Source organism: Callorhinus ursinus, unplaced genomic scaffold, assembly GCF_003265705.2.
Source record: "Callorhinus ursinus isolate GAN/ISIS: 27379988/994484 unplaced genomic scaffold, GSC_fseal_2.0 scaffold1, whole genome shotgun sequence".
Lineage (NCBI taxonomy): Eukaryota > Metazoa > Chordata > Mammalia > Carnivora > Otariidae > Callorhinus > Callorhinus ursinus.
The window spans coordinates 49,108,782-49,131,854 of NW_027397063.1; the positions used below are offsets into that span (position 1 = coordinate 49,108,782).

Here is a 23,073-nt window from a genome sequence, read left to right on the forward strand (position 1 = left end):
TCAGTTTACAATAGCATTATTGATTCTCTTAGTTCACCAAGTCCTTGTGAGACCAGTATTTTTTTAGAGCTCTTTCTCATAGAGGAAGAGCCCTACAAACAAAAGTTTCATTCCCCAGTTTTCTGCCTCTTTGAAACACTGATAAGAGTTACTTTTATCTCCAGATTTTTATTTCACATCTGTTTTCAGAAAATGAAATATTGCTGTATTCCCAATAATAGTGCAGAATCCTTCCCCATGAGTATTTGAGAGATACACTGACCTCTTTCACAGAAACTGATGGAAACCCACTGACCGTGGCATGAATTAAAGCAGTGTTTCCCGAGGAAGAGCAAAACAAACAAACACATACAACTATGGTCCATGGTCAAACATGGTCAAATAAGTTAGGGAAAGGGTGCCTAAGTGACTCGGTTGGGCGGCTGCCTTCGGTTCAGGTCATGATCCCAGGGTCGTGGGATCGAGTGCCACATCGGGCGCTCTGTTCAGCGGGGAGCCTGCTTCTCCTTTACCCCCACTTGTGCTCTATCTCTTGCTATCTCTCTCTCTCAATAAATAGATTAAATCTTTGAAAAGAAATAAGTTAGGGAAATGCTGAGTTAAATGTACTATAACAGCTTTATATTTTCCACTGAACTTCTCAGGGCTGTTGTTTTTCAGACTAGCTTTTCGTTGTTGAAAACAGAAACATTCATGAATAAAATTCTTAAAAATAGAACAGAAGTCTGTATAATGAAAATCTCTTTCACGTCACAAAAGTTCTGACCTTTTCTCCATTTATATATATGTTCCAGTATATATGTGTGTTCTTTTTTAATACAGTTGGGACCAAATTATTCACTCTGTTCATAACTTGGTTCACATAACAGTATTTCAAGATTTTTCTCTCATGAACACACACAGATCTAGTCTTGAATTTCAGTGGCTGTGTGGATTCCACTGTATGGCTGGTCTCTAATTGAATCAGTCCCCTGTTAAATTCAAGCAGATTTTTGCAGCCTTCTGCCGTAACGAACACAAATCCATGTGCATGTGCATGAGTAGCTCTGACACAATAAGGTTTGAGGAGTGGAATTGCTGAGTGAGAGGACTGTTTGCAGTTTTCCCAAACTGCCTTCCCAAAGCTTTCTTATTTGCACTTCCCCCAGCAGCATATGATAGAGTCTCTTTCTTTGCAGCCTCTTCCATGCTTTTAAAATTCTTCAGTATGCTCACATGCATTTATGATCTTTGCTGACCATAAGTTACAAAATATTTCAAGAACTTCTTAGATCATAGAGGGATGCTGTTTGGTTGGTGGTTTCGTTGGTTGGTTGTTTTTGTTTCGTTTTACATTTTTTTTTTGTTTTTAATGGCAAATTTGATGAAATCTTAGAAACCGTTTGGAAAATGCTGCATTGAAAGGATGTTAAATTATTGACATTGAAGCTCTGTTGGGAACAGGAGAAAAAGCATGCTGGACAAGAAATTCATAGGAAAGGAATATAAGTAGAATATTATTTTAAATTATGTCCAAAAAACACCCTTCTTACAAATTTCATTACAACAGCTCTACATACTAATGTTTCCGGGACAACCACTGTTCTGGAGAATGTGAGGAGGTAATTTGTGTCAGTGCCAGTGGTGTTTATACTTTGTGTGCTCACTTGACTGACTGTCAAGAGTTCTGGGTTGTCTTGACTGCAAATTTGCTGGAGAGCCTTGGGCAAAGTCAATTAGTCCCCGAGGGTTGGGCAGATTATTCCTTTTTGTTTGTTTGTTTTTGTTTTTTCAGTATAGAACTGGGCTAATGCCTTCACCTAAATTATCCAAATTAATCTTAGGTAATTTAAAAACTAGATAAATATTTTTTTTAAAGATTTTATTTATTTATTTGACAGAGACAGAGAGAGACAGTGAGAGAGGGAACACAAGCAGGGGGAATGGGAGAGGGAGAAGCAGGCTTCCCGCAGAGCAAGAAGCGGGATTCGGGGCTCGATCCCAGGACCCCGTGATCATGACCTGAGCCGAAGGCAGACGCTTAACGACTGAGCCACCCAGGCGCCCCTAGATAAATATTTTAATAATTATACTGAAGTTACAATGTTTCCAGTCCATCAGTGGTGGTAAAGTATTTTATCACTATTTATTATTGCAGACAAGCATGAAGCTAAATTAAAGGGAGTAATATACTTCCAAGCCATTGAAGAAGTGTATTATGATCACCTCAAGAACGCTAATAAGGTAAACACTGATTTTCAGATTTCTGTCCTTTGAATGCATGATTAAATTGGGAAAAAGATGTTTTTTGAACTCCAAGCAATTTAGATTTGTTGTTTTGACATAACTGATTGATATAATCATAATGGTTCTAGAAAAGCGAACATGGAAGTAATTAATACAGCTGATATTTTGTGGGGAAAAAAAGTCATGGTGAAGTGAGAAAATCTTCTGGTCATATTAATTTAGAAGACCCTGTTAAGTGACTTTTTTTTGTGAGGTTCTAAAAAGGAGCTACTCTATAAGGAAGAATCTTAGTAACGCTAAGAATAAGCTGTCGCTTATCGAGCACCCACTATCAGCTAGGTACCCGGCTAGAGCTTTACCTACAAAGTAGCTGCTAAGAAGATTGATTGGTGAGCTCTCTGTGTGATATTTCTTGTGCAGAAAGTTTGGAAAGACAGTCGATCTTGAGAAAGGTGTTGGAGGTGGGGCTACAGGTTATACTAGAGCAGTAGTAACACCAATTTAGAGTTCTATAAATTAGAACTTTTAAAGAGGAAGAAGCCCTCACATATGTCTGTGTCATTTAATTTCAGGATGTTTGTTTTACATTGTTTTCCTTTTTTGATTTTTAGAGTCCTAATCCATTACTCACCTTTAGTGTCAAGACGCACGACAGAATCTACTATATGGTTGCGCCATCGCCGGAAGCCATGCGGATTTGGATGGATGTTATAGTTACTGGGGCAGAAGGTTACACGCACTTCTTGTTGTAGTGAATAACGGTCTACTTCAGGGCTGACTGCAATAATCTCGTACAAGAATGAAGCCATATTCAATCCCAGATGGAAAGACCCAACAGACCCATCCTTCTCACTGTGTATACTCAGAACTCCTTTTATATTAATAGAAAGTCATTTATAAAAGAGAAAAAAAGGGTTTAAATTCAGAGCTGGATGATAAATAGCAAAAGGATTAAAGCACCTATGAGAAAAGAAAAAAACGACTATTTTGGTAAATAGCATCACTTGTAGGAACATTTCTTATAAACTATTTTTATCGATTGTTTACTTTGGTGAAATAAACTGAATGGTTTACAAAATGTATGTACTTGGAAATATGAAATTATTTTAGCACCCCAGTTATTGGCATTGACATTATTGGTTATCAACCGGTATTTTAAAAAGCATTTTGCTGAAGGTTATTTTATAAATAGAAGCAAATAAGGATTTGGAGGGGAATATATTTTAGGAGGAGTTTTGCCGTAATTATTAAGTACTGCACCTACACCAAAGACTTGATATGACTTCTGTTTAATAGTGGTAGTTTCAGGTGATGAACCGCATTTAGTGTTACTCTACATTTTAAAATGGTACTTTGATGCCATCAACTGTCTAGAAAGTTGACTCTGAAGAGTTACGACTGGTATAAGCTATTGTACATAGAGAGCAAATCACTTTTTGTAAAAGAAGAAAAAACAAAAAGTTGTGTGTTTTAGACAGAAGCCATCTTATTAGACATTCTGTCACTTTGAGCAATTTAAAATAAGGAGAATATTTCATATTTTGCTAAAGATTCCTCCATTTCCAGTGCTGAGAATAAAGGTAGCCAGCAGCCAATTTCCTTTAGATTGTCTGTTTCCTCTTTTTTGTAGAACATGCCTGTTAATTGCAGCCTCACGTGCCATAACGATGAAATCAGAGCTCTGTTTTCACCAAAGAACAGACCAATTAAAATACTTATTTACAGAAGTAGCATAGCTCTATAAAAAGGAAAATGAACTTCGACTTAATGTTCTTTGTAATGTACTATTTTATTATGTATTTCTTTACATTTAGCCTATGTTTTTTAGAGTTAAATTAATTTTTGTTGAATGAAATGACTTCAGGCAAGTCTCTTTTGTAACAGTTTTTCAAATAACTTTATCCTGGTTTGTCATGTTGTGTGTATTTGCAAGTATAAACATACTCTTTCCTAAAAGTTGGCAAATGAATAGAAATAGAAAATAACGGCTTTGCTTACTAGTACAGGGTGAAATGATTAGATTGGAAGTGTCTGTAAAATCTTTGTCAGGCCTGACGGGGTACAATTTTTAAAACTTTGCAGTGTGGTTTGTATACATGTATACATGTTGCCAATAATAAGATTTTGCAACTGGATAACACATGATTTTACTTGAACAGTGGAGGACAAAGTCACGATTGCAAAAGACATTTTTATAATATGTTTTTTCAGAGATCACCCCAAACCCGTAATGATCTAAAAGAGTGAAATGCAATTGCTAAAATTTTGTAATGTAAAGATGTAACTTGTCTGTACTGTACTTTATAGGATTATAAAGATATTTTAATCAGCATTATATCTTGCATGATGTAGTAAACCTTTTAAAATGTGTGTTAAAATATGTTGAGTATGGATTAAAATGTTGACCAGATTTCACATTTGAAAATAAACTCATCTCTCATTAGAAGGTTACCTATTGGTGACATGACAGGGGATGGATTAATCAGCAAAAGTCAATTGTGAATCTCCACAAAAGTTGTTGTGTGTTAATATTATGATTTGTAGTTTTATAAATTGAAGTAATTCTAAGTCTCTCTGGTCACATTCCTGTTGCTGACAAAGTGAGATAACCCCTGACAAATCTGACATCTTACTGTCTTTTTGCAAAGATGCAGTTATTACTGGGGATTGCAAGGACTGTGCTTATTTCTCTGGCAGGGAGAAAATCATGCAGGTGTGAATTAAGGGCTTTATTTGATAGCGACCTCATTTGTCTCCCTGGGCTAAGGCAGCAGGTTTCAGAGAGAGAAATGGCCCTGAACAATACGTCCTATCATTCCTGTTAATGAAGGCAACATTGACAGTGGGAATGGAAACAGATTCGTTTACTTCAAGCCCATCACTGTGGGTAAAAGCATCTTCACTTGATCTAGCCAAGGTTTTTCCTGATTTGTTATACTGATAAGAGTGGATAGAACAGTCCGTGTACGGAGCTTTTCCCATTATGGAGACAAGGCAGATTTTTTTTTTCATTTTGCTGCACATAAAATGTAAGAAGATCTGCAAAAATAAAGGGAGAGAATAAGGACAGGAATGATTGAGGATATTTGCAATTATCCAAAAACCACAGCAAGAAATGTTGATTATTAAGATATAAGGGATAGTGAAGTGATGTGCATTGTGTATCACCTTATTGATTTACGTCCTTTGTAGTCTACAACGGGCCTAATGGAGAACTGGCAAAACAGCTCACCAGCTTTTGGAGTGCCACCTGAAATCAAGCAGCCCTCCTTGCTATCTATTTCTGGCACTACACCACCCAAGAAAGATCTACTTAATTTTTATTTAACTAACTTTTTCAGTATGTTCCAATAAGACAGGTTCTCAAGACTCCAAAGATAGGCTGGATTCACTGTATCCAAACTTTGCCTTTAACTCTAGCATCAATCATTGCTCCAAAATTTATGACCAACATAGTAAACTGACTTTACTTAAGTATTATACCAACCACAGTAGCCTGAAGTAGAAAAAAAGATCTTACTTGTGGATGCTTGACACCCCCAGGATTAATTTGAAGGGTGCCAGAGCTAGAATTCAGAAACTCTTGTACAATTTATTCAACCATTTTTCTATTATTGACTATTATTCCATTTTTTCTTCTGCTTCCTTCTAAAAATGGTGATGTAGCTGATAATATGCCTCCTTATGAACTAGTGTTGTTTTCTACAGGAGAGTCACAAACTGGGGCCACTGGGTCAAGGACATTGAAAATGATGCATAACTTAAACCCTAATAGGTGTGGTGAGATTACCTGACAGAAAAGTTTAGCAATTAACCCTCCTACCAACCCTATACGAGTGCCAGTTTCCCAGCATCCTTGCCAATAGTTGCTCTTTTTAATTTTTGCGAATCTGATGCCTGAGAAAAATAACGTTATTTTTTCAATTCATATTTTTCAATTAGTGAAGTTGAACATCTTTACATATGAACTGCCTATTCACAGCCATCGACCAATTCTATTGAAATTATAGGTTTTTCCCCTTATTTCTAGGAGCAGGCTGAATAGAAGTATTATTGTTCTGTTATCTGTGCTGTAAAATCAGTTTTTTCTAGACTCTCATTTGACTCAAGATGACTTTTGCCATTCAAAAAGTTGAAATTCATATACATTTTTATTTTTTATGATTTTGTTTCATATCTTGCTTAAGAAAGTCCCTTCTTTCCCCAAACTATGAAATATGCTCAGTGTATTTAAATCCTCTCAATTTTATTCTTCCGTTGAGATCGTTTATCTACTGGGATTTATTTTTGCACATTAACATATGGCAGGGGACGGAATAATTCCAAAATTCAATTGTCAGGCATACAAAGAGCTAGAGCAAAAAACGAAGGAGCCGTGAGCGAGTCCACTCCGGGTATTTCTGTAAGCAGGATTAAGGTCAGATCTTGGAAGCATTTCCGGTACAGCTTAAAACTGTCGGGGAGGGAGAGCGAGTTGTAATGCAAGCAGCCTAGCTAGCTAGCATCTTATGCTTTCGCTCCCTAGTGTCCTCGGGATGATGAGACGGTTTCCTATCTAGGAGCGTTGGATTCGCGTTCTCTCGGCGCCTCCAGCCACGGAATATCTATCTGCCCATTGAAAAAGTCGCCTACTGAAGTCACTCAAAACATTCTGCAGCATCAAAGGCAAAAAAATGAGAGAATCAACTGTCCAATAGCGAGAGGAGGGCCAGCGCGACGACGCTCTGCGCATGTGCGCTCTCTGGTGCTACGCTCCCGGGGTACTCTTTAGCAAGTCCGGGCTTCCGGCTGGCGGCGCACGCGCAGCCTCAGTTATTGTGCACTGAGCGACTCTGTGAGTCGGCTCGGTGCTCAGGGGCCGCTGGGAAGATGGCCGGACTGGGCATGGCGGCTCTGGGCGCTTGGGTACCTTGCCGGAGGTGGAGCAAAGCGGCAGTCTTCGGCTTCCACCGTGGCCTCACCGCGTTACTCGCCGGGAAGCCCGAGGGAACGCCGCTGTGGCTCCCAGGTCAGTGTCCGAAAGGCGGGAGAAGTACGCGTTCTTTCGAATATCGGGTTCAGTGCGTTCCTGTCTAGTGCGTTTTTGGCGCCCTATTTCAAAATGCTCTTCTCCCATTCTCAGTACCCCAGTTTTAGGCGCTTTCAACAATTCTGGTGAAGGCAGTAAGAAGACCTCTTCCTGGCCCCCGGGTATCCTGCACAGCCCGGGCCCTTGCTGGCGTTTTCCGCTCTGCCGTTTTCAGGATTCTACTCCCTGCCTGCCTCCCCGCGCGTTAAGCGCCAACCCTAGGAAATATTAAGATGTGCGTTTATTAGTTGCTTTTTCTTTCTTTTCTCTTCGGGTCTAAGGGGTTTACAAATCTTGACTCTTAGGATGCTTAGACCTGCCTTTGTTTCACTTGAGGGAATTTACGATATGAACTTTTTTGTTGTTGCAAAAGTGTAGACGCCGCCATCAAGCCTAATTTCTGATTTTGCCTTCTCGATGCTCCCGGCTCAGTGAAAACCATAATCATTACTCAACAAAGGAAACTAGAATTTGGACCAAAAATGAGAGCATCAGAATGTTGTCTTTATCTTGTCTTTGATTCTTCTCCGTACCACCCTACCCTCAGCATATATAGTCTGTCTTTCTGAATTGTGTCTTTTTATTCTCCGGTTTTGTTGTTTACACCTTTGCCATACAAGCTGTCAGGTGCACTGTGCTTGGAATAGAAACGTCATTGCTGATACCCTTTGTTTTAGTTAAAATTTTTAAATGTATATAATCAGCTTAACTTACATTTAATTCTATACAACCTAAAGGCTTGTTATATGTAAGTTCCTCTATCGAAGTATGGTATGTCAGTTCATTAACTAGATTGTAATACTCTTTCATCTATTTGGCACATCATTGAGAACTTAACGCATCAGCCTTTGAGCTCATCGTTGTAGGATAATGGGTGTAATGTTAAGAACCTGTCCTCTTACAACTCATCAAGATGAAGTAAATTGTAATCGTCTCCAGAAGAAATTCCTGCTTGGGGAAGTAATATCAAGAAGAGGATAGGAGGGATTTTTTGAGTGCTGAGCTAAGGAAATTGGAAGTTGACATTTTTGCAAATACAGTCTACCAACCAACGTGACTGGCCCCTACTAGCCCTGGTTTTCGCTAAAAGTTTTAAATTTGGCATATTTCACTATACACTGAAACTTTGAAACACACTTATATGTAATAAGGATAGCTTTACGCCTTCAATTCAGTTTTTAAAAATTCAACTTCTCAGGCTGCCTGGATGGCTCAGTTGATAGAGTGTAGGACTCTTGACCTCAGGTTCGTGAGTTCAAGCCCTACCTGGGCATAGAGCCTACTTTAAAAAAAAAAAAAAAAAAAAACTCAAATCCAAAATGAAGGAAGCTTTTATCAACTCTCGTGGAGGGGGCCAAGATGTTTTCATTGGCCACAATAAAGGAGAGGAAGGTTTCATTTACTATAAGAGATTTTGTTAGTCCAGGAAAAGACTGTAAGGAAATACACAAACTTTTTTTTTTAGATTTATTTATTTATTGAGAAAGCAGGAATGTGTGTCTTGTGTGTGTGCGTGGGGGATGGGGGGGATGGGGGGTGGGGGGAGAGCGAGAGAGAGAATCCCAAGCCGACTCTGTGCTCTTCACGGAGCCGGATGCGGAGCTTCATCTCACACCCAAGATCATGACCTGGGCAGAAATCAAGAGTTGGACACAACCGAGTGAGCCGCCCAGACGCCCCACAAACCTAATTTCTCTGGAAGGAGGAGGTGGGATTATAAATGACTTAATGTTCTTTTAAATATCTTTTTACTTTTTTTTAAGAGCAAGTATAGATTTTATGGTAGGAAAAAACTTCAAAAACAATGAAACAATGAGTAACCTTGTAAAGTTTGCCAGTTGTACTATTGTACTTAAATTGCATGAAGATCTGTGTAGCATTCACAAAAAGCCAAACCAACAAATAAAACACATAGTGATTGCAGAGCCCTGTGAGAAATCTTTTTCCAAAAATGGTACTATTATAAATTATTCAAGGTCACTTGTAAAGAAACTGCTCACTGAAGCCATCTCAGCTGATAAAGAGTCATGATTGGCTATTACCATAGACCATGAATCTGTGGGTGGCGAGGGAGCCAGTAGTAAAAGTGGCACACCAGCAGCCCCACCTTTGGAACAGTTTCTCAACGGCAGACCAGACTTGTTTCTCCCCCTCCCTGACAAAAAGTAGAGGATGTGAAACTCCTCAAACATTGAAAAAATTAAAAAAACTCACAAGAGAAGGCTAAAACTGGTATAGAGAAATCTGAAAGTTGATTGATACTATTTAGGACAGATGATACAGCAGCAACAGGAAAACATTTTTTACAAGTCTTTATCTTTTATTGCCTTGAAATTTCCTCCTCATTGCATATTTTGGAAGAATCAAGATTGGACCTTGCTCAAAGGCACTGATTTTGATATGAGTTCAGAAAATACCATGCATAGGCTTGTGATTTTAGTACTTCAAGTCTTTTTGTTTTTCCTCTTAAATGGAAGTAGTTTTGACATCAATTTGACAAGTTAAGAAAGCTCAGATTGAAAATATACAGTTGACCCTTGAACAATATGGGTTTGACTGCAAAGGTCCACTTATACATTGTTTTTTTTTTTCCATAAATACAGTACACTACTGTAAATATATTTTCTGTATGATTCTCTTAACATTTTCTTTTCCCTAGCCTACTTTGTTGTAAGAATATGATATGTAATATATGCGACAAACAAAATATGTGTTAATCAACTGTTTATGTTATTGGTAAGGCCGCCAATCAACAGTAGGCTATTAGTAGTTAAGTTTTGGGGGAGTCAAAAGTTACACGCAGATTTTTAGGGATGGGGTGGCTGGGTGATAGACATTGGGGAGGGTATGTGCTACGGTGAGCGCTGTGAATTGTGCAAGACTGTTGAATCACAGGTCTGTACTTCTGAAACAAATAACGCAACATATTTTAAGAAAAAAGAAAAAGAAGAAGATAGCAGGAGAGGAAGAATGAAGGGGAGTAAGTCAGAGGGGGAGACGAACCATGAGAGATGATGGACTCTGAAAAACAAACTGAGGGTTCTAGAGGGGAGGAGGGTAGGGGGATGGGTTAGCCTGGTGATGGGTATTAAAGAGGGCACATTCTGCATGGAGCACTGGGTGTTATGAACAAACAATGAATCATGGAACACTACATCAAAAACAAATGATGTAATATATGGTGATTAACATAACAATAAAAAATTTTTTTAAAAAAGTTACACGCAGATTTTTGACTACGTGGGAGGTTAGCACCCCAACCCTCATGTTGTTCAAGGGTCAATTGTATATGGTTTTCCAAAAACAGTATTTGTGAACTGTAGTTTATGTTTTGTGTACTTTGTTTAGCTTGCAGACAAAAGACATCAGTCTCTTTCCTTAGTCGACCAGACCTTCCAAACCTGGCTTATAAGAAGCTAAAAGGCAAAAGTCCAGGAGTTATCTTCATCCCTGGCTATATTTCTAATATGAATGGTACAAAAGCATTGGCGATTGAAGAGTTTTGCAAATCTCTAGGTCACGCCTATATAAGGTAGGAACAATGCATTTCAGAGAAAATACTACTACCATTTAGCATGGCAACAGAGAATTATTTCTGCTCTAACCAGTTAAAGCAAATGCCAGTGTTTTTATGGATTAACTTATTTTAATGGTCTGTAAACTTTAACCTTGTGATTTAGGGCTATCATAAATGCAACCCTTAAAAGACCTTTTTTAATGGTCTTTGTGCCACCCTGACAATGCTGGCAGGAAAGGAAACTAGTGGTAACTAAATTCTAGATAGAATAATCCAACAGGACAGCAAACCAATAATAGTAGTTGGCTTTCTTGTAATGTAATTATATTGTGGTTTTCCACTGGGGACTTAAAGGCTTTTATTTGGCCACTCTTTATAACTCTACTTTTAAAATATGTATTTAAGAATATTGTATATTTTTCATGTCTCTTACCTGGGATCTTTTAGGTTCTCATTTCCCATCCTCTTCCTATTGAGCCCATTCTTCCCCTTGGTTTTAAGTGTAGTCTCTTAACTCCTAAATTTATTTCTCTGGCTTAGTATTTTCATTGGCTTTCCACGCCCCTATAAAAAAATAAAGTATTCGAAAATTAGTATTGTATAATTCACCTTTCCACTGAGGTTTCTCTTTCCCCTCACTCCTGTAGGTGAATATGTAGAAGCATAAATAGAGAAGATATGTGTTGTTTAACCAAAATTTGGTATCACGGTTCCCAGTATTTCATACTGATAATTATTTTAGTAAAACAATGTGCTTACATTGTTGTTATTGGGTTTATGTACCTGTAACAATCATTTATATAGTGCCTAATTTGCCAGAAGAGATAGTATGGTTTAGTAGAAAGAACACTGGCCTGGGATGCAAGAAGTATAGGTACTAGAATCAGTTCCAGCAATAACTGTGACAAGATGAGTCAGCTGATAAACACTGGACCTGTTTTCTTCATCATAAAAAAAGGGCAGGTTGAACTAAAGATAGTTTCTGAATCCTTTCTATCACTAACAGCCTAAAAATGTATTCATCTAAATTGTTAGTAGTCTCACTAACATTCACTCAGTGGGTCTAGAAAATATATCTTTCAAAAATAAGATAGTAAATAAATTTTAAAAACAAAACTTACAGATTTTATTCAATATATTAGCTGAGATTATGTCAATTATATGGATTTAGTGTTACTCCTTTTATCATATTAACTGAGTGGTTTTATTTTCATGCTCAGAACTTTTAAAAATCTGCACTGACTTAACTGTTATTCTGAAGACTGGACTATCTTTTCCAAGTAGACTTTCTAGTACTATTGCTGGGTGCCATAAAATACACAGCGAATTCTAAAACATGGCCATTGTTCTTAAGATCAGGTTGGGGAAACACAAGATAAAATACATATGAGAAATTGAGCAAAAATACTCATCAGAATGTGATTGTGTCAAAAGAACAGTATACTTAATTGCACAAAGTGAGAGAAAACTGAGGATTGAAGTGGATAAAAAATACTTCATAAAGGCACACTGAAGGATAGTTCAGATGTGGGTAAGAAGGAAGAGCTATACAGGAAGGAGCACTACCCGGATCAAAGCATGATAATATCAGAAAAATTGCCATCATTCTTTTTGTCCCCAAAAGAATTTGAATCAAGAAATCACCATTTTACTGGTTCTTGAATTTAAATTGAGACTATGAGCACTGTAACCAGTTCCTATCTCCCTATAAGGCATGACATCTCTAGGTTTTCTGCATTTTGGATACATATGAAATACATTTTTTAAAGGTAAATGAACACGATTGAATTATAATGTGTACAGACCATTAAGTGGTACTGTGTTAAAACATAGCCAAAATATATTTTATAAACCTTATAGAAGTATAGCCCTTCACTATAAAATTTTAATTTAACCAAATTCCTTTTTATTTGCTTTTATCAAACTTCATTGCAATCTAATCACTATTAACTATTGATTGCATTTTAGCTTGTTATAGGAGATTTTATCTTTTATTTATACACCAGTTCCTCAGTTTATTTTTGTTGTGTTTTTGGCTGTAAGATCTTGGATCTTGAAGAAATAGTTAGTTTTGTATATTGTACAAGAAGTGGTACATATGGCTATAGGAAAATGGTTTCTTGAAGTCCTGTCACCCTGCCTAACATAAGATTGAGTCAGAGCTCAGGAATGTAGCACATGGCCTTAGGGCTGGTATTCTCTCATATTTATTTGTCATAAAATATTTAATTGTAGATTTGGGGATATGTCCCAGAGTGTTGAGGCTGCTAGAACAGTAGTGTGTTGCTATGTTTTAAAGTCCTAAACAGCTGAATATGTTTGAATTGTCTCCGTGCCTTCATTAGGGTTCAACAAGAGTGAACTGTATTTTTTACTTATACTTTTTAGTGTCACTAAATGTTTACTTTTCCCTCTTTGGAGGGACTCTGTATGTATTCTGCATCTGCATCATATATTTAGAAGGCAGCTGTAAAAGATGCAGCAAGTAGAGATGCCCGATTGCCCACCAGGGGAGGGAAAAGGAGGATTGACTGGTGTCTTCCCTCTTCTCCTGGGTCTGTCTGCCATGTACCCTGGATTGCGAGAAGTAATAACTGATCGAGACTTCAGCAGCAGCCTTGTTACACAATTCCCATGGGTCCCAAATCATTTCACTTTATACCTAAAGAAAATTTTTATTTCTTCTTTCTCCAGGATTTATAAATTCCTAAGAAAATGTTATATGCTATATATCTCATATATATATTCTTACGAGTACACTAAAAACACTAGGATTAGTTTTCACCAGATTTGAAGAGTAAACAAAACATGAAAGCTTCAAATTTGAATAAAGTGATTCTTTTGACTTTTATCTTCCGCTTTTATTTATTTAGTATGTGTTGTGATACTCAGTGTATGAGGCTTATATGCCTCGCCTCTGTGAAGAATGCAAAGACAAACCAAGAATGGTGTTCCCCGCGAGGATCTGTCAGTCTCACAGTGATGACGAGGCGCACTACACACGCAAACTGTCTTACAGAGCAGGTTGTAAAAAGTTGATTGTAACTGCTAAAAATGAATTCTATATAAGCTTCATGAGGTAGAAATTTTTTCTTCAGCTTTTCTGGGAAGTTTCTCCAGCAAAAAAAGGTTCATTTGGACTAAGCTCTAAGAGCGTATGAGCTGTGAAGGTGAAAGGAGAAGGTACTCCAGGTGAAGAGAACAGTATGAGGCATGAAACAGGACAGAAAGCGAGAGCCAGCTGAGTAACAGCGAGTTGATCAGCTTGCCCAATGTGGCATTTGCCTCTGATGAAATGATAAAAGGTTGATCCAAGATGACCAGAAGCTAATGGTCTGTAAAAACAGGCTGACACGCTAAATGTTTATGTTGTATGTCACAGGGAACCACTGAAGCTTATGCCATGTCAATATAATGTTGCAGAAAAAAACCTGACAGATATAAAGTAGATCCGTTTGGAGAGGGACTAGTCGTAGAAACACAGGAGGCTACTGTGCTAGGCCAGTTTTGTAGCATGATAGTGGTCTTACCAAACTGCAGAGAGAGATGAATGAGGAGAAATGAGAGGGAGTGAGCGAGGATGGGGGGGGCAGCGTTCCGTACCCTGGAAAAAAAGAAGATTTGAATAAAATGGTCTGCTCTTGCAGAACTGACATCGTAGTCAGACAAACATTTGAAACTTGATTACAACATAATACAAAAAGTGTTGAATGAGTACATACAAAAGAAGGTGACTGATGGTAGTAAGCGGGGCGTGTATGTCAAAGAAAGTGCCTCAAAGGAAGTGCCTTGACTTAATGAGTAGGAGTTTGGGTGGGGAAGGAAGGCTTTCCAGGCAGTGGGACCGCATGCAAAGACTCAGCATTACGAAAGGCTTACCCAGGCACTGAGGTTCAAGGCAGTCTGCAGGTGTGGTATACTTCATGATCTGTTGAATTGAGGCCTTGAAGGAGAGGGAAAATGCAGAGATCACACAGACTTTGAGCCTGGAGAACTAGAAAGTTGGAAAGAGAAGCAGACTAACAGGATGAGCTGGTGTTCATAAATTTGATTTGCCTTTTTCCCTTTCATTAATTTAGTAAATACTAAGCACGTACCATATGCAAAGTGGTGATCTAGGCACTGGGAAAGCAGTGGTGAACAAAATAGTCCAGGCCCAAATGGTGCTTCCATTCCAGTGTGGGAGACAGACCACAGTCACATTTCTTATATGTCAAGTAGCAGAATCTGCCATGAAGAAAATAAAGCAGGGTGAGGAATTCGAGAATGATGAAAGAAGCACAATTTTGGATTGAGTTGGTCACAGAAGGCATCGCTGGGGATGTAACATTGGAGCCTGAGGCCTGAATGAAGTGAGGGAGCGAGCAAAGTGGATATCTGGAGGTGTAGAGAGAGCAGCTGATGTAAAACTCCCGAGGCACAAACATGGGTGGTGTATTCCATTAACTTCAAGAAAGTGAGTGAAGATATAGTTGGGAGGGAGGCAACAGGAAGAAACGAGATCAGAGAGGTAGTCAGAGGCCACGGGATGGTAAGGACTTCATATTTCATTTTAAGATTATAGAAAGCTTTTGGAGGGTTTGTGCAAGACATGATTTTTGCTTTAAAAGGATCACTGACGACATGGGGAAGAGACTACAAGGATAGGAAAGGGAGGCAGGAGACTTAGGCGGAGACTGTCACGCTGGTCCAGGCAGAGGAGATCGTGACGTGGAGCCGCCGCTGGTGGCGGGGAAGGTGAGAGAGTTAGTGGATGGAGGCGATATTTGAAGGTTATGCCAGTGGGGTCTGCTGAAATATGTACTGACCTCAGTGTTTTATTTTAATATATTTTAAGCATTGTAATAATGATAAATGTGCTGTCTTCCTTAAAAATCAGAGAAACAAACATAGATAGACATCTAGATACAGATTTGTTTTCCCTTTCTCTAGGTTTGATTACTCTGGAGTTGGAAATTCAGATGGCAACTTACAAGAATGCACAGTGGGAAGATGGAGAAAAGATGTTCTTTCTATAATTGATGACTTAGCTGAAGGGCCACAGGTGACTTTTTGTTAAATATGATTATTAACTAACCTCATGATTTTTTAGCTGTTTCTTTAGCTATGAAAATTAAGTAGTTTAAATGTTTAACCATCACTTTTGGTATTTGATTTAAAATTGTTCTATTTTCACTTTCTCGTAAAATGTAAGCATTTTACTTTTCACTGCAATCATAATTTTAATTCTACTTTGTGCCAAATATTAAAAGTCTGGGAGCTAATGGATGTAGAAGAAAAAAAGTACATACATAAATTACTCAATCCTCTTACAGAAAAGAAAATTCCTCTTTAAAACTATAAATTTTTATTTTTAGATACTAGTTGGGTCTAGCCTCGGTGGATGGCTTATGTTTCATGCTGCAATCGCAAGGCCACAAAAGGTTGTTGCCCTTATTGGTATAGCAGCAGCTGTAGATGGCCTAGTGACACAGTTCAGTCAGCTTCCTGTTGAGGTAAGTCACAGCAGCCTTAGCGTATACCTCCTGTCATTCTCCTGCTCCCTCTGTCTTTGAATTTTCGTCCATGTGTCATCTGTCCTTTGACTTCCTATGCTGGCTCATCTTTTGCCTTAGCTGCCTTTTTGTGTATAATCTCTGTCTTTAACTAACTGGTCTCTTGTTCAAGGTTTCCTTTTTTTCACAGCCTCTTCAAATCATTCTGCCAAATATTTGAGCCACGTTAATGAAAACACACTTTAAATTTCTTTTTTTGCAACATTTTCTTTATTAATGACATTTACTTAACTTACACATTGTGATCTCTTTTTGTACCTCTTATTCTTACTTTGTGGCATCTGGGAAATAGTACTTATTCTTATGATCATGTTATACTTGGCTCGTCAATTATGAAACTTTTTTTTTTAAGCCTGAAAGCAGCCTCAGAGCCTTTCTTAGCGGAGCTCTCCAAGTACACATTATCGGTCGATCAGAATTAGCACACAGGAGATGAGATTTGCCATTCCTGGCTTAGACACCTAGTTGGCATTATTTTCTACTGCTAATTCTCACTTAAAAAAAAAATGTGCTTTTCATTACTAGCATGCCCTTCAGCAAATCATGACTGAAATGAGGTTTCCAAAATGAATGAAGGTAATTTATTTGTTACACTTCATTATTGGACATATGTTTAAGCACTTCAGTTGTCTGCAGGAGTAAAGAAATCGTGCGTCATAGCTGTTTATTTTTGTATATTTTGTTACTGTTTTGCAACCAGTTGAGTTCTCTGCATGTCTTTTTCCTAAGGATCTAGATGTCACCTGTGGGACTATGATCCTGGTAGGACTGAGGCACAGAAAATGTAAGAAAAACAGTCGAGGGGCACCTGGGTGGCTCAGTCGGTTGAGTGGCTGCCTTCGGCTCAGGTCATGATCCCGGAGTCCTGGGATCGAGTCCCGCATCGGGCTCCCTGCTCAGCGGAGAGCCTGCTTCTCCCTCTCCCTCTGCCTGCCTCTCTGCCTCTCTCTCTCTCTCTGTCAAATAGATGAATAAAATCTTTAAAACAAAAAAACAGTCGAGTAGTGGTTCAAAAAGTGTTGTCCCAAGGCCAGCAGCGTCAGCATCACCTGAGAATTTGTTAGAAATGCATGTTCCTGAGCTTTCCCCCCAGAAACTGGGAGCGCGACCCAGTGATCTGTTTTAACAAGCCCCTCCAGTGAAGTTGGAGATCCACCGCTCTGGAGAGTGGATGAGCACATGGAGGAGGAAAGGAAATAAGGAAAAAGCGTATGTGGTTTTGAATAGTAGGGTATGGTTGACTTTGCCTCAAGTTCTGCACTGATACATACCAGTGCCATATATTACCTGTTCTAAGCTTATTTCTCAGTCCACATTCTTCTCAGCTTCTTAAGAAATGGCATTGTCTGGGGGCACCTGGGTGGCTCAGTCATTAAGTGTCTGCCTTCGGCTCAGGTTGTGATCCCAGGGTCCTGGGATCGAGCCCCGCATTGGGCTCCCTGCTCTGTGGGAAGCCTGCTTCTCCCTCTCCCACTCCCCCTGCTTGTGTTCCCTCTCTTGCTGTGTCTCTGTCAAATAAAATCTTTAAAAAAAAAAAAAAGAAAGAAAGAAAGAAAAGAAATGGCATTGTCTGCATATGCAGATTTTATGTCATTTCCTCTGAGGGCTAAAATTACAAAGCTGGTCTTTGTACTTACCTCCTATTTCTGATTTTTTGTTTGTTTTCTTAGTTGTTTTTCATACATAGTTGCTCAATGTTCTCATGCTGCTAAATTCTCCTACCATTGCATCTTTCTGCATATAAACTTTGAACCCTTTACCCCATCCTCTAACTCAATTAAATAGTGTTTCTCCTGGTAGGAAATTATTTCAAGAACATAGCAGATTGGGAAGGAGGTGATTAAATAATTTTTTCGTTGTTGTTATGGTAAATGACAGGATCTTTGTACACTTCTTTTTATGTGTGTCTATCCCCATCACTCAGGGAGGATATGGCAGGTATCCCCTAAGTGACTGAGAAGATCTATAGCCTGCAAGTCAGGGCATGTCTTTGCGAATCCTATATCAGACCAGCAAATGGTTGTTAGTAGAAGCATGTTAATTTAAAAGCATATGGGAAGAGCAGGGACACTAAGACCACTGTCTCTTCACAGAAGCAACTAGCTCTAACAATGGCAAGGCAGCGAAAGTGGTGATTTTTACTCTCATCTTTAGCCCGGGCATTGTTAACACTCAGCATTGCTTATTGTGTCGGAACTGACTCTAATGATGTCTCCTTCTTTGAACACTAGAAGCCATCAGACAGGATGCACAGCTGTTTGGAACACAAGCTTCTCAACCACATCGCCTTGCTGTGGTTTCTTCTAGCTGTATAACTTAGTGTGTAGTGTACATTTTCTTCGGTTAATGGTGTTTTTTGCTATTTCTGAACTTTTTGTTTTTGAGGGTTCAGTTACATATAACATTCTGTGAAAGGGAAGTTTGTTCTTCAGATGGACAGTATTCATTCAATTCGATGGCAGATAACAGCTGGGTGGGGGACGGGGATACTTAAAATGCAGCTGTTCTTAATTACGTCTCAGTAATTACCACCGGTTCCACTTCATCGAATAACCAATGAAACAGTTCTAATTACTGAAATTAGAAATTTAGTAATTATCCTAAGTACTTTTGAGGATCACTGAATATCATTTTTGCCCTAAATATTCAGTTCCCATGTTTTAATGAAGAAAATGCCTTGGTATTAATATAGATTCATATATCTTACAGTTTTTTAGAATTTCATTAATTTCAAATCACTTGAAGACATGTTTAGGAGTATAGCTTTCAGATACACAGCTTTTTCACTGAATCAGTAAATTGTTTTGCAATTCTAAAAAATGCATTAAAATGCCTAAATACATACAGATTATATCATACATATTTTATTGTTTAAATTCTTGCTCTCCTTTCATATTTGCAGTAAATTAACATTTTAAACATGGAAAAATCGTAATATCTTCACTGAATATATATTTATTATTTTTAAGATTTTATTTATTTGAGAGAGGGAGAGCATAGGGGTTGGGAGGGCCAGAGGGAGAAGCAGACTCCCGATGGGGGACTCGATCCCAGGACTCCAGGATCATGACCTGAGCCGAAGGCAGTCGCTTAACCAACTGAGCCACCCAGGCGCCCCTCTTCACTGAAAGTTTAAATACAAAATTTTCAATATATTATATTTGGTTTTTCTTTCCTTATATTTTTCTTTATTTTTGATAAGATGTCCACCTGTTTTTCTAGTCAGAAATGCCCTTAATATGATATGGTTGCAGAGCCTTAAAAATATTTACATCTTGATATATTAGTTAAAGTTCTGATAATACTTCCAAATAATTTATTATATACAGATAAATCTTTATGCTCAAGATGTTCATGGAAGTACCCAGCAGTGTGGAAATAGTTAATTAGCATAGATCCAGTATAATGGACTACTGTGCAACCTTTGAAAACTTCATAGAATTTTTTAAAACCCAGATATTATGTAGAAGTAAAGCAATGTAGAAAACTCTATATGAATGTGTAATAGATATCCGTTTTATGTATTACGTACATAAAACCAAATACATGGAGAAAAATACTGGAAGGAAATGAGCCAGAATACTAATGGTTGTTGTATCCAAGAGGTGGGATTATATGTGATTACTTCTTTTTATAATTTCTATATTTCCCATGTTTTCTATGATGACTATACGTTACTATAATTAGAAAAAATTTTTAAGAGGTGCCTGGGTGGCTCAGTCGGTTAAGTGTCTGCCTTCGGCTCAGGTCATGATCCCAGGGTCCTGTGATCCGGGATCCTGCACAGTGGGGAGCCTGCTTCTCTCCCTCCCTCTGCCCTTCCCCCTGCTTGTGCTCTCTCTCTCTCTCAAATAAATAAATAAAATCTTTAAAAAAATTATTTAAGACAAATTATAATCTAAAAAGTAAAAATTCTTCAAGAATCAAAAGATACCCAGTGTTTCATCTTAAGGGAATAAGTGTGGAAGTGATTTCCTTGTTCAGTTTTCAGGAAGTATTTGGAAGACTTCATTGTCTTCCAAAGAAACACATTTTTTTCTCATTCCCTAGGACTCTGGAAGGCAAAAACAGTGCTTTTTTTTTGGTAACATTTAGCCTGAAATTCTTTTTTTTTTTTTTTAAGATTTTATTTATTCATTTGAGAGAGAGCAAGGGAGAGAGCACAAGCAGGGGGAGAGGCAGAGGGAGAGAGAGAAGCAGACTCCCCACTGAGCTGGAAGTCTGACACGGGGCTTAATCCCAGGACCCCAGGATCACGACCTTAACTGACTGAGCCACCCAGGCACCCCTAGCCTGAAATTCTATGTTTGATTGTGCCAGAGTAACTACTGTGTTATTTTGTGCTTTTGAAATCTAAACAATTGTTATTCCTACGATTTGGTTTTATATATTATGAATGATTTTCTCCCCTTTGTTTTCCCTTTCATTTGGGGTGAAGCGGCACCTGCTTTAAGATGTTACCTGATGAAGCTAAATCTAAGTTTGAATCCTAGCTATGAGAGTTGTTACCTTTCAGTTTTAAACGTGAAATTTAACTTCTCTGGGCTCTAATACCCTCTTTTGTAAAAATGCAATAACAATTTTTATCCGGATCTTATGAGATACTATGTGTAAAGTGCCTGTCATGGTACCTTGCATAGTGTTTAATTATTGATAATTAGCATTATTACATTTTTATCTCTTTTTTTCCTCCTCTTCTAGGACTGCTTTTCTTAGACTGTTTAAGACTATTGTGTGTGTTAGTGTTGCATACATTTATTTTCCTCATTTTCCCCAATAGGTCAAAAAGGAAGTAGAGATGAAAGGCGTGTGGGCCATGCCATCAAGGTACAGTGAAGACGGAATTTATCACATTCAGTATAGTTTCATTAAGGAAGCCGAACACCACTGCTTGTTCCATAGCCCTATCCCAGTGAACTGCCCCATACGATTGCTCCATGGCATGAAAGATGACATCGTGCCTTGGCATACATCCATACAGGTTGCTGACCGAGTGGTCAGCACAGATGTAGATGTCATCCTCCGGAAACATAGTGATCATCGGATGAAGGAGAAAGCAGACATTCAACTCCTTGTTTACACTATTGATGACTTAATTGATAAGCTTTCAACTGTAGTTAACTAGAATCACATTATTAGTTGGTATGTAAACTCATGGATCCAGAAGATTGGCAGAGGGATAACAAATGAAAGATCTGATACTTAGGTTTTTTCCTCTTGTCTCTACTTTGTAAATATCACACGAGTATTTATTTAATGATGTATAATACAAATGATACAAATTGTGAAGAAAGTACAAGCTGCTGTTTGGAAAATTTTCTCCTTCCTTCAATCCTTGGCTTTTTTTAATAGAAGTATAGTTGCACACCAGTGTTATATAATAGTTTCAGATGTACAACATAGTGATTGAACAGCTCTATATGTTCCGCTCTGCTCACCACAGACGTACCTGCTGTCTGTACGGTGCAGCGCTATTACAGTACCATTGACTCTGTTCCCTGTGCGGTAGGTTTCATCCCTGCGACTTACTCAGTCTGTAGCTGGAAGCCTGGACCTCCCACTCCCCTTCACTTATTTTGGTTCATCCCCCCACCCCCCCGACAGCCACCAGTTTGTTCTCTGTATATATGGGTCTGTTTCTGCTTTGTTTTGCTTTTTAGGTTCCACACATAAGTGAAATCACATCATATTTGTCTTTCTCTGTCAGACTTAATTTCACTTAATCTAATACCCTCTAGGTCTATCCATATTATACATTTTTTTTAATTAAAATATTTCTTTTTTATTGAAGAGATGTTTACCTGCTAAATGCTCATGTTAACTGGGACAGCTCTTAATTGTGTTCTCTTCTACTTAGAATTGTTAATAAAGCTGGAATTTTTTGTCTTTTGTTTGGTGTCGGTCATACACAGAGATTTGTAAAATTGCTTCTGATTTTAAAATGCAATTCACAAAATATAGGACAGTGAAAAAATCTGAAATGATCAGAAAAAAGTCTGAAGCATAATAAAGTTCAAAAAGTAAGGCTGTCACTTTATATAGTTATTCTGCATGTTATAGTTGAACTTAAGGTTATCCTTTTTTAAAGGCTCAAGACTTTACAGTAATATAAAGGAAATACATCATTTCTAATGTTGGCTTATATGTCATTTAAATGGGGGGACTTGATCTTAATGATGTAGTATATTCTAAAGAGGCAGTTAATTTTTATATATTATTGCCTGCCTGCAGAAACATTCCTTTTCTATTAATATGTGCCTTAAGTACAAATAGCCAGGTGACTGTCATCTATGTCAGAGGGCTTTCTGAAGTGCAGAGATAGTAAGAAAATATGAAATGCAATTATTACATAGGTGTTTTTTAAGAACTAAAATGGGCTTGATATTACTGAGTTGGTGTCTTTCAGCTTTTAAGTTTGGTTGGACTTTATTTAGCCTGCTTAAGTTATGTCTGTCAATGTAAAACAAATTGATAACATACAGAGAGAAAATCATTGCGATAAAATTCCTGTGCCAAAAAAAGCTAACATAGCTTTCTGAGGCTTAGCCTCAGAGAGACCAGCTTACAAGGTGAGCCCTTGGCTGGCGTCTGGGAACTTGGCTTTTAGGAGGTTTCCACCAGTCCCAGAATGGGTGAAAGGGGCTCACTATGCCTAAACTGTCTCTAATGTATGAACAGTATGGTTTGTGCTGAACACCTTTCCCTCT

At 38.2% G+C, this 23,073-nt stretch overlaps 2 protein-coding genes across 8 annotated transcripts in view; both read left to right on the forward strand.

Moving 5' to 3' along the window:
* The window catches only part of PHLDB2 (pleckstrin homology like domain family B member 2), a 215,374-nt gene extending 210,702 nt beyond the window's left edge, over nt 1–4,672 (forward strand). For all 6 annotated transcript variants that reach the window (XM_073893115.1, XM_073893121.1, XM_025874009.2 and 3 more), the window contains 2 exons: nt 2,138–2,223; nt 2,838–4,672. In XM_073893115.1, the coding sequence (XP_073749216.1) occupies nt 2,138–2,223; nt 2,838–2,978 (227 nt within the window). In that variant the 3' untranslated portion in view covers nt 2,979–4,672. The remainder of the gene's footprint in view (nt 1–2,137; nt 2,224–2,837) is intronic.
* Nucleotides 4,673–6,983: 2,311 nt separating this feature from the next.
* On the forward strand, nt 6,984–22,257 carry ABHD10 (abhydrolase domain containing 10, depalmitoylase). 2 transcript variants are annotated; one of them, XM_025874017.2, is made up of 5 exons: nt 6,985–7,234; nt 10,643–10,826; nt 15,744–15,855; nt 16,169–16,306; nt 21,147–22,257. In XM_025874017.2, exons 1-5 carry the CDS (start codon nt 7,096–7,098, stop codon nt 21,489–21,491), a joined length of 918 nt encoding a protein of 305 aa, XP_025729802.1. In that variant the 5' UTR covers nt 6,985–7,095; the 3' UTR covers nt 21,492–22,257. The 2 variants fall into 2 exon arrangements, with proteins under 2 accessions (XP_025729806.1, XP_025729802.1); XM_025874021.2 differs by lacking the exon at nt 16,169–16,306 and having other exon boundaries at nt 6,984–7,234.
* The last annotated feature ends 816 nt before the right edge of the window (nt 22,258–23,073 follow it).